This window comes from Ctenopharyngodon idella, chromosome 15 (genome assembly GCF_019924925.1).
Source record: "Ctenopharyngodon idella isolate HZGC_01 chromosome 15, HZGC01, whole genome shotgun sequence".
NCBI lineage: Eukaryota > Metazoa > Chordata > Actinopteri > Cypriniformes > Xenocyprididae > Ctenopharyngodon > Ctenopharyngodon idella.
The window spans coordinates 36,279,632-36,290,566 of NC_067234.1; the positions used below are offsets into that span (position 1 = coordinate 36,279,632).

The following is a 10,935-nucleotide window of genomic DNA, read 5'->3' on the forward strand; positions in this document are numbered from 1 at the left end:
CAGGACCCAAGGTTTCCCAGCAGAACATTGCCCAAAGCATCACACTGCTTGCCTTCTTCCCATAGTGCATCCTGGTGTCATGTGTTCCCCAGGTAAGAGACGCACCCGGCCATCCACGTGATGTAAAAGAAAACGTGATTCATCAGACCAGGCCACCTTCTTCCATTGCTCCGTGGTCCAGTTCTGATGCTCACATGTCCACTGTTGGCTCTTTCGGCGGTGGACAGGGGTCAGCATGGGCACCCTGACTGGTCAGCAGCTCCATACACAACAAACTGTGATGCGCTGTGTATTCTGACACCTTTCGGTGATCAGTGTATATTGACATTAACCCAGAAAAAAACAGTTCATGAGGATCTCCATCAGAAAGACTCTGAGACAGCTGTACGTTCAGTCAACAGCTCTTTATTAAACAATATCAAGTCAAATATTAAAGACACAGAACTATTCTTTCGACTGTATTGTTTATATATGTTCAGCTACTCTTTGTTTACATTCAAAATGAATATTAGATTCATTCTGCGGTCAGCGCTGCATGTATTTATCAGACATACAGGACTTCAGCTCCTCTTTCTCTTATTGCTGGTTTCTGTGGAAGCTTAAAAAATAATAAAGGTAATTGTGACTTTATACTTCACAATTCTGAGTTTACAGCCAGAATTGTGAGATAAAAGTTCGCAAATACTGTTTTTATTTTTTATTCCGTGGCGGAAACAAGCTTCCATAGGTTTCTTTCCTCTCAAATCAGGTAAATATTATCAATGACAACAATGTGTGTGTGTGGGCGGAGTCTGTGATCAGACCTGCTCTCATTGGCTGCTTTCAGGAAAGTGCAACATGCGGGGAAAGAACACTGACGCTTCCTGTCCAACACACACACACACACGCACACACACACCTTACACAAGCTCACGATTGTTCTCTGCAACAAATCAAACACACCTGTGATATCCTGAATATTTCGTGATCAACAGGAAGCGGCTGGTGTTCTGATCCCAGAACAGTCTCAGTGTGTCATAACAGTTTTCAGCCATGTTCACATCAGCGTATAAAACACAGCAGAATGTTTCAGAGATTATACATATACAGTAACAGTCGAGAGCACAAATCACAATATTACTTCATCATATGTGCACATTTGTCTTATTATATCGAGTTAATCGTACCACTCACTGAAGTATTGCATTACAATATAGATGTGAATGTTTAAATATTCAAATGACAAGTATGAATATTCATGTGCGGTGGTTTAGGGGCGTGGCTTGTGGTGCGTGACTGGTGTGACGCTGTCTCTGCAGTTTGGCTCGTCCAGTTGTGCATTTTAGTCTGATGGGAATTACATTTCTGAATGTCTGCATTAAAATAGTGAAGCCTGACGAATGTACCGCCTCTATGAGGTTACATCAATTATGTGTTATTCTGAGCGTTTCATCTCATTATAATGACTTTATATATGCGTGTGTGTTTAACCCCTGCGAAGTTCATGTAGCTGCGCTGCCACTTTCCTCAGTTCAGCTTCGATCTCCAGCAGCTCCTGAACAAGAAACATAGAGATAGTTCATGAATTCAGCACACATTTTGTTAAAGCACTCATAAATTATGACAAAATAAACATTTAGCAGTAAAACACAGTTCTCGGCCTGTAAGGGACCTCAAGATGACCAAAAAGTACTTTAATGATTATTAATATATTGAAATAATCGAACTCTAATCTACACTAAAATGCTAAAATTAATATAATATTATAAAATAATAATAATTATAATAAATAATAGACATTTTCCTCAATAACTTTGTTTTAAATTAAAGAAGATACCGTTCTTGAAACTGTTGAAATCACAAAACTAATCATGGTTAATTAATTTAATATATAATACTCCCAGTTTCTGCTAAAAAAATATTTGAAATAAAGCAGCTGTTATGTTTACAGCAGAAATACCCTTCAAATCAGTGTTATTTTAGTATCATTGAGACACTATTATAGTTTAGTATTTTTATATTTTCTGTTTTCATTTTAATTTGTTCAAGTTTTAGTAATTTTTTCATGTATTTTGTCATTTTTATTAGTTTTTAAAGTCTATATGAAGTCTATATGTGACCACAAAACCAGTCATAAGTCGCATGGGTATATTTGTAGTAATAGCCAACAATACATTGTATGGGTCAAAGTTATTGATTTTTCTTTTATGCTGAAAATCATTAGGATATTAAGTAAAGATCATCAGATTTCCTACTGTAAATATATCAAAAGTGTTTGTGAGTGGATATCCATTGCTAAGGACTTCAACTTTAAAGGCGATTTTCTCAATATTTTGATTTTTTTGCACCCTCAGATTCCAGAATAAATTTCAAATAGTTGTATCTCAGCCAAATATTGTCCTATCCTATCAAACCATACATCAATGGAAAGATTATTTATTTTTCATATGATGTATAAATCTCAACTTTAAAAAAATGACCCTTATGACTGGTTTTGTGGTCCAGGGTCACATATAGACTTATAGTTAGCCTGAATAGTTTTTTTAAATTAATTTTTTTTATTATTTTTCCACAAAATTATGAACTGTTTTCAACATTGATAATAATCATAAATGTTTCTTGAGCAGCAAATCATCATATCAGAATGATTTCTGAAGGATCATGTGACACTGAAGACTGGAGTAATTATGCTGAAAATTCAGCTTTGATCACAGGAATAAATTACATTTTACTATATATTCACATAGAAAACAGTTCTTGTAAATTGTAATAATATTTCACAATTTTTACTGTATTTTTGATCACATAAACGCAGCCTTGGTGAGCAGAAGACACACTTTTAAAAACATTTAAAAAAAATAATTATTTCAAACTTTTAACTGCCAGTGTATAATACTATCATTACATTTTTTAAATGACAAAAAAAAATAACTAAAGAAATATTAGTACTGTAATATTTCACTTTAACATTTAAGAACAATAATATAATATTAATTTTATTCTACAGTACAACTGTAAACCTAATATTTATGGATGAAAACGCTGTGTGTAAACGAACACAGTGCCGCGCTTCACTCTGAACACACAGCGCATATATTTATTTTATTAAAACTCATGCAGCCATACTAGATCTGTGATAGACATTGGCAAAAACATGCCGCACATTTGGGAATCAGAAATGTACCTCATCTTCATCCTCCTCCTCCTCACGCTGTCTGTCCTCCTCCTCCTCCTCTCCGTCTCTCTCGAACTGTCGCGTGGCTTCATCGCTGGCGTTCTCCATCTCCCGCTTCTGCTGCGGCTCCTTCCCGTCTGTCTCCGGACTCTCTTCCTCCTTCACGCGCTCCATCTTCCTCACCAGCTCCTGCAGCTCCTCCTGCTTCTCCTCCTTCTCCTTCTGTTTGCTCCAGCCGGCGGTGTCGTTCATCTGCTCCGCCAGCAGCTCCTTCAGCTCCTTCTCCACCTTCTCCTTCTCCACCATCAGCTCCAGCTCGCTCTTCCTCTTCTCCTCCTCCTCCTCCTCGCTCTTGGTGCGTTTCTTCTCCAGCTGTTTTCTCTTCAGCTCCTTCAGCAGCTCCTCCAGCTCCTCGTCTTGTCTCCTCTGGATCTCCGTCTCTCTGATCTCCTCATCCAGGTCTCGCTCATTCTGCTCCTTCTTCTTCATTGCTTCCTCCTCATCTTCATCCTCGTCATCCTCCTCCTCCTCCTCCCATGTGTCGTTGAGCTCATACTCGTCTGTCTCGCGAGAGTATTTGCGCTCTCTATCTTTCTCTGCAGAAAAACAGACGTGTATCAGATGTGAGTGTTTTACTAATCTCACATAACTGGATTAAAGGCTCGTTCACACCAAGGATGATAACTAAACAGAGCAAGAGCAATTTTTTCCCACTGATGAATGATAAAAACATTGACAGCCAATCAGAACAGACTTTAAAGAGCTTGAGCATTGAAAGCGGCAGACTACAACAAACGGCTGGTAGGGACTACAAGGAGCTTCTTCCTGGGTTGGTGACATCACTAACCCCTAAAATTTACATAAACCCCGCCCCCTGGAACACACAACAAAGGGGGTGAGGCCATGTTGGGCTGCTTTAGAGAAGAGGAAGAGTTGTTGTAGTAGAGTGTTGTTGTCATGCCGTCATTTTACGCCGGACTGCTTCACAAACGAGGGTCAATTCAACGCTGGATCTTCTGGAAAGGGGGCCGGGAGCAGCAGCTCATTTGCATTTAAAGGGACACACACAAAAACAGCGTGTTTTTGCTCACACCCAAATAGGTGCAAATTTGTCAAGCTATAAACTTCTGAAACTTCACAGACACATTCTGGGGACACCAGAGACTTATATTACATATTGTAAAGGGGGGATTATAGGTCCCTTTTAACTTTTAAATCTAATTATAAAATTACCTTTCAATTATTTTTTACTCCAATTCATTTTTTAAATATAATCATATAATCATAACTTGTTTTCATGACAATTTTATTTAAATATATTGTAAATAATTAAGACATTACTAACAGGTAAATATAATGAATATACAAGCTAATATAGCGGATATATTTAGTGAAATAATCCCCTCTAGAGTTAATTTCTCTAGTTTCTCTGAACTAACATGCTGTGGACACTAAATGACTTGCCTGAGGTTTATGTAATGCTACGTGAGATATTATTCTCAAGATGTTTTATTGATATCTTTCATGGAGTTGAAACACTGGTTGAGAAATTACAAGTAAACATATCTACGTATATGTTTGTTGTGGTGGTTAGCAAACAGTGTTGCATTACCGCACGCGCCCCCTTCTGGACTGGAGTGTGGATCGTCTGTGACTGACTGTATTCGTCGTGTGACTGTATGCACCGAACAGTGATGGTTCGGGACGAATACATTACACCACTAGAATAAGGGTGTGTTCACATTTGTCATGTTTGGTTCGATTAAAACGAACCCTGGTGCGATTGCTCTGTTAGTGCGGTTCATCCGAACCCTGGTGCGCACCAAACAAGCGGACTGACACCGCTGAAATGATGGGTCTCGGTCCACTTCCAAACGAACTCTGGTGCAGTTCGAATGATATATGAACGCAACACGGACCAAAGACATGTAAACGAACCAAAAACAGGAAAATGAAACCCTAAAAAGGACAGAATCCTCATGCATATCGGTTTTTCTCGTCATAGTTGTGAGTTTGCCCATGACAGGCATCAGATGCGTGTCTCCACGCAGCAGATCGTTTGTGTGTGTGAAGGATGGATTCCCGGCGCTGTTTTGACTCCTTTACACATTTTATAAGCTCTTCACGAGTTCCCAGCTGGCCAAAATACCATCATATGCAGGCTACACACATACAACGAGCACATTTACCTCAGCACACAGCATTGTTTTGGATGTTCGGTAAGTTCCGTCTCAAAATAGGCAATACGTCATAAAATCTGACCAATCAGGTTGTGAATGTGTCCCTACGCTTTTAGGTTCGGTGATAAAATTGCCAATCTGAACGCTAATCGGACCAGGACTAAATGTTTTTTTTTTCTGTTTTGGTCTGGACCAAACGGTTTGAACATGCACCCTAACCCAAAATCTGCATAAGAATAGGTAACAGAGTTACTGACACATTTATTGAACTGAACTGAATCAACAATGAACTGAAATGATCTGAATAATGACAGAAGAATGTGAATTTGTCTCATATTTGATGAGATTATGTTATTTTCCTGTTTATTAAGGTCCTTCTGACTAACATAAATAAACAAATTGATTGTTTTGTCACGAGTGTTTCACTGACCGTGTTCTGCCAGCTCCTGTAATTCTCTCAGCAGACCCTCGTGTCTCTCTTGAGCGTTCAGGGCATCATCTGTGAACAAAACCAGCACAGAATCACTGCTTACAGCTTCAGAGGAAAGACGCTGGACCAACTAGTTTAACATTTACAAACCCGATTCCAAAAAAGTTGGGACACTGTACAAATTGTGAATAAAAAAGGAATGCAATAATTTACAAATCTCATAAACTTATATTTTATTCACAATAGAATATAGATAACATATCAAATGTTGAAAGTGAGACATTTTGAAATGTCATGCCAAATATTGGCTCATTTTGGATTTCTTGAGAGCTACACATTCCAAAAAAGTTGGGACAGGTAGCAATAAGAGGCCGGAAAAGTTAAATGTACATATAAGGAACAGCTGGAGGACCAATTTGCAACTTATTAGGTCAATTGGCAACATGATACAGCTGAACAGGTATAAAAAGAGCCTCTCAGAGTGGCAGTGTCTCTCAGAAGTCAAGATGGGCAGAGGATCACCAATTCCCCCAATGCTGCGGCGAAAAATAGTGGAGCAATATCAGAAAGGAGTTTCTCAGAGAAAAATTGCAAAGAGTTTGAAGTTATCATCATCTACAGTGCATAATATCATCCAAAGATTCAGAGAATCTGGAACAATCTCTGTGCGTAAGGGTCAAGGCCGGAAAACCATACTGGATGCCCGTGATCTTCGGGCCCTTAGACGGCACTGCATCACATACAGGAATGCTACTGTAATGGAAATCACAACATGGGCTCAGGAATACTTCCAGAAAACATTGTCGGTGAACACAATCCACCGTGCCATTCGCCGTTGCCGGCTAAAACTCTATAGGTCAAAAAAGAAGCCATATCTAAACATCATCCAGAAGCGCAGGCGTTTTCTCTGGGCCAAGGCTCATTTAAAATGGACTGTGGCAAAGTGGAAAACTGTTCTGTGGTCAGACAAATCAAAATTTGAAGTTCTTTTTGGAAAACTGGGACACCATGTCATCCGGACTAAAGAGGACAAGGACAACCCAAGTTGTTATCAGCGCTCCGTTCAGAAGCCTGCATCTCTGATGGTATGGGGTTGCATGAGTGCGTGTGGCATGGGCAGCTAACACATATGGAAAGGCACCATCAATGCTGAAAGGTATATCCAAGTTCTAGAACAACATATGCTCTTTCAGGGAAGACTTTGCATTTTCCAACATGACAATGCCAGACCACATACTGCATCAATTACAACATCATGGCTGCGTAGAAGAAGGATCCAGGTACTGAAATGGTCAGCCTGCAGTCCAGATCTTTCACCCATAGAAAACATTTGGCGCATCATAAAGATGAAGATGCGACAAAGAAGGCCTAAGACAGTTGAGCAACTAGAAGCCTGTATTAGACAAGAATGGGACAACATTCCTATTCCTAAACTTGAGCAACTTGTCTCCTCAGTCCCCAGACGTTTGCAGACTGTTATAAAAAGAAGAGGGGATGCCACACAGTGGTAAACATGGCCTTGTCCCAACTTTTTTTGAGATGTGTTGATGCCATGAAATTTAAAATCAACTTATTTTTCCCTTAAAATGATACATTTTCTCAGTTTAAACATTTGATATGTCATCTATGTTGTATTCTGAATAAAATATTGAAATTTGAAACTTCCACATCATTGCATTCCTTTTTTATTCACAATTTGATTCTTTTTTGGAATCGGGTTTGTAGATAACACACTGACTAGTAGTCGATTTTGAGATACTATCAGTGACAGGCTCACCCGTCTTCTGTGGGTCACAGCCGTTAGTACTGACACTGGCATCTTCAGGCTCGCAGTCAGTCGTGCGCTAGTGTACAGACAAACACACGGGTTAGTTTACATACACACGTCAACACACTGAGAAGAGACGAATCATCATGAACACGTCTCTGACCTGCTCGTCTGGCAGAGGGGAACATCTCACTGAAGAACAGAGCAGAAACAGAAAGAAATTAAACATCAAACAGGACAAAAATGTTGAGATGTGGGCGTGGCTCTCATTGATGGAGGCGGGGCTTGCAGCGGATTGTACGAAAGTGAACCAAATTATAAGGTCAAAACATATGCACAAATGAATTGCTCATGATTAAACCTGATTCTGTATCATTTAACATTCATCAGGAATATATCGCACCTGTGCAACATAATAGGCTAATGAAGAGGCATTAATATGAATATCATTATGGCTATTGTTGCCCTCTGGTGAACATGCATTAAAAACGCATTTCATTACCAAGTTAATCATCGTCATTAGCGTTTATTAAGCGTTAATAATATTGAGAATAAACTATAGAAGCCCATTTCCGCCATATAAAAAAAAAAATCATGGTTTTGTAAATCATAACTATGACATAAAATGACATTTTTTCTCTCCTCAAATAATTTCGACTGTCATAATTATATTGCTTAGCATGTCAATTTCAACTTTTCAAGTCAAAATATTGTCATGATTTCGTTTTTTCTCCTCAATTTCCATCATAATTAACTTAGCATGTAATTTTCAACTTTTATTTATATCATAAATAACACGTAGTATGTTATAATTTCGACATTTTGTGTCATAAACGTTATTTAGCAAAGATTTTCTTTTTCTTAAATGGGTTTCCACAGCCGGCTGGTGCAGCCCTACATGAACGCGCGCGCGCCCGCGGCTCCTTTCACCTGACAGAGGGCAAATAATCCTGCAGATTAACGCAGAACAGCTATTCCTGTCTCACCTGATGAGCTCAAATGAGGCACTTAAAAACTCCACAGCGAATTAATAAATTCAACAGCGGTTTGATCGTCAGGTGAACAGTATTATGTAACACGATCAGGTGTGAATTAACGTTCATACATCCTCAGATCTGCATCGAAACGATTCGTTACACCTACAGAAAATAAACAGAACATTTCCATCAACGTCTAATACACAACTTAATCTCTCTAATGTAGATTTCTACTCACCTCCTGCATAGAAAACACACACCGCCGTCCAGAACGTCAACACACGCATCATACACACACGGGCGCGCGCAGAGCAGAAGAGATGAAGATGATGGCGATGATGAAGATTAAAATGACTTGATCACGTCTGTTTGTGATGAGACTACAGTAAAATCCACCTGGAGGACATGATGAGCTCTGCGCGCTCCCGCTGCGTGCCTGCGCTCAGATAAAGACTGTGCGCGTGTCCGTCCGCGCTCAGGGCTGTTTTGGAGAGATTATTTAGTTCTCAGCGACAGGAAAAAAATCTATGTAAATAGAAACAAGCAAATAAAACTATAAAAGCTCATTTTCACGGCAAAACAAAATATGCAATGACTATTTATTTGGCAAAATAATTATTACACTGTCCTGAACGCATCAAATGATCTTTTATAAAGAGCTGCTGAATCACTGTCAGTGTGAACAACACTGAATAAGTAAGTAGTTTTTACTAATTATTAGTTTTAGTTATTTTAGTACTTCAAGTTACACTAAATGAATATGAGAAATGTTGCCTTAGCAACCAAACAAAAAAGTTTCTTCATATTTAATTTTTTTTAAAGTTTATTTTGTTTTTAAAGAAACTAGGAAATATTTGTTTGCAGCAAATAGAGACACCTGAGGCATGTGATTATCAAACACATTTAAATGATCTCCATTACTTTAGCATACTTCACACAAACTCACAAACACACTCACCGACTCGCTCACTCACTGACTCACTCACTGACTCAGACTGCGTTCCAGTTTGTTTTTTAAATGCCCTTCCCTCGCCAACTTCCCTTAGTCTCGTTGACTCGCATGTACGTCATTGCTTACGTTGCATGAGTGCCCTACTGGCGGAACCTTTGCAATGGGCTGAATTGGAACGTCCTAAGCCCTTGATCACTTGGAATCCGCAATGGAGCTGATTTATTATCTATTTATTCCCCTTACAAAATTGTTTAATGCAGCATTCTATATGTATATAAGTGTGTTTTAAATATTTAAAAAAAAAAAAATTAATATATCATAGAGTTGTTTGTGGTGGGGTAAATTAAATGCGATATGCGGTGACGTCACAGTCATGTTGCATTGTGGGTTATGGAGCTGCCTGAAGTGTACATATGAAGTAGAGTCCTAGTAGTAGTAGGGTCTGTCCATATAAACTTCCCTTGTCCACTTCACGAAGTGGAACACACTTCAAAATGGTGGCAGCGATTCCCCCGAGGGGAAGTGCTTAGGGAAGTTCACGAGTGCGTGTCTAAAACTGGAGTGGAACGCAGCCTCACTCACTCACTGACTCACTGACTCACTGACTCACTCACTCACACATTCATTGACTCACTCACTCACTGACTCACTCACACACTCATTGACTCACTCACTCACTGACTCACTCACTCATTGACTCACTGACTTACTCACTCACTGACTCACTCACTCACTCACTGACTTATTCACTCACTCACTCACTCACTCATTGACTCACTCACACACTCATTGACTCACTCACTCACTCACACACTCATTGACTCTCACTCACTGACTCACTCACTCACTCACTCACTCACTGACTCACTCACTCACTCACTGACTTATTCACTCACTCACTCACTCACTCACTGACTTATTCACTCACTCACTCAGTCACTCATTGACTCACTCACTCACTCATTGACTCACTCACACACTCATTGACTCACTCACTCACTGACTCACTCACACACTCATTGACTCTCACTCACTGACTCACTCACTCATTCACTCACTGACTCACTCATTGACTCACTCACTCACTCATTGACTCACTCACTCACTCATTGACTCACTCATTGACTTACTCGCTCACTCACTCACTCACTCACTGACTCACTCACTGACTTACTCGCTCACTCACTCACTCACTCATTGACTCACTCACTGACTCACTCACTCATTGACTCACTCACTGACTCACTCACTCATTGACTCACTCACTCACTCATTGACTCACTCACTCACACACTCATTGACTCACTCACTCACTGACTCACTCATTGACTCACTCACTCACTCACTGACTCACTCATTGACTCACTCACTCACTGACTCACCCATTGACTCACTCACTCACTGACTCACTCATTGACTCACTCACTCACCCATTGACTCACTCACTCACTCACTCATTGACTCACTCACACTC

The 10,935-nt window shown here is 39.7% G+C and overlaps 1 protein-coding gene across 1 annotated transcript; it reads right to left on the reverse strand.

The window, feature by feature from the left end:
• Positions 1-389: 389 nt before the first annotated feature.
• On the reverse strand, positions 390-9,127 carry LOC127495199 (cilia- and flagella-associated protein 251-like). Its single transcript, XM_051861897.1, has 6 exons — positions 8,748-9,127; positions 7,696-7,724; positions 7,542-7,608; positions 5,765-5,833; positions 3,164-3,750; positions 390-1,534 (listed from the first exon to the last, which is right to left on the reverse strand). Exons 1-6 carry the CDS (start codon positions 8,797-8,799, stop codon positions 1,466-1,468), a joined length of 873 nt encoding a protein of 290 aa, XP_051717857.1. The 5' UTR covers positions 8,800-9,127; the 3' UTR covers positions 390-1,465.
• Between the last annotated feature and the right edge of the window lie 1,808 nt (positions 9,128-10,935).

What these genes read in the sequence shown, in the direction of transcription:
- LOC127495199 (XM_051861897.1), bottom strand. Translation starts at nt 8,799, where the DNA reads ATGATGCGTGTGTTGACGTTCTGGACGGCGGTGTGTGTTTTCTATGCA. An exon ending in CTGTGACCCACAGAAGACGG is followed by an intron (nt 5,834 to 7,541) that starts GTGAGCCTGTCA and finishes TTTTGTTCACAG; the next exon opens with ATGATGCCCTGAACGCTCAA. An exon ending in AGGAGGAGGATGAAGATGAG is followed by an intron (nt 1,535 to 3,163) that starts GTACATTTCTGA and finishes TTTCTTGTTCAG; the next exon opens with GAGCTGCTGGAGATCGAAGC.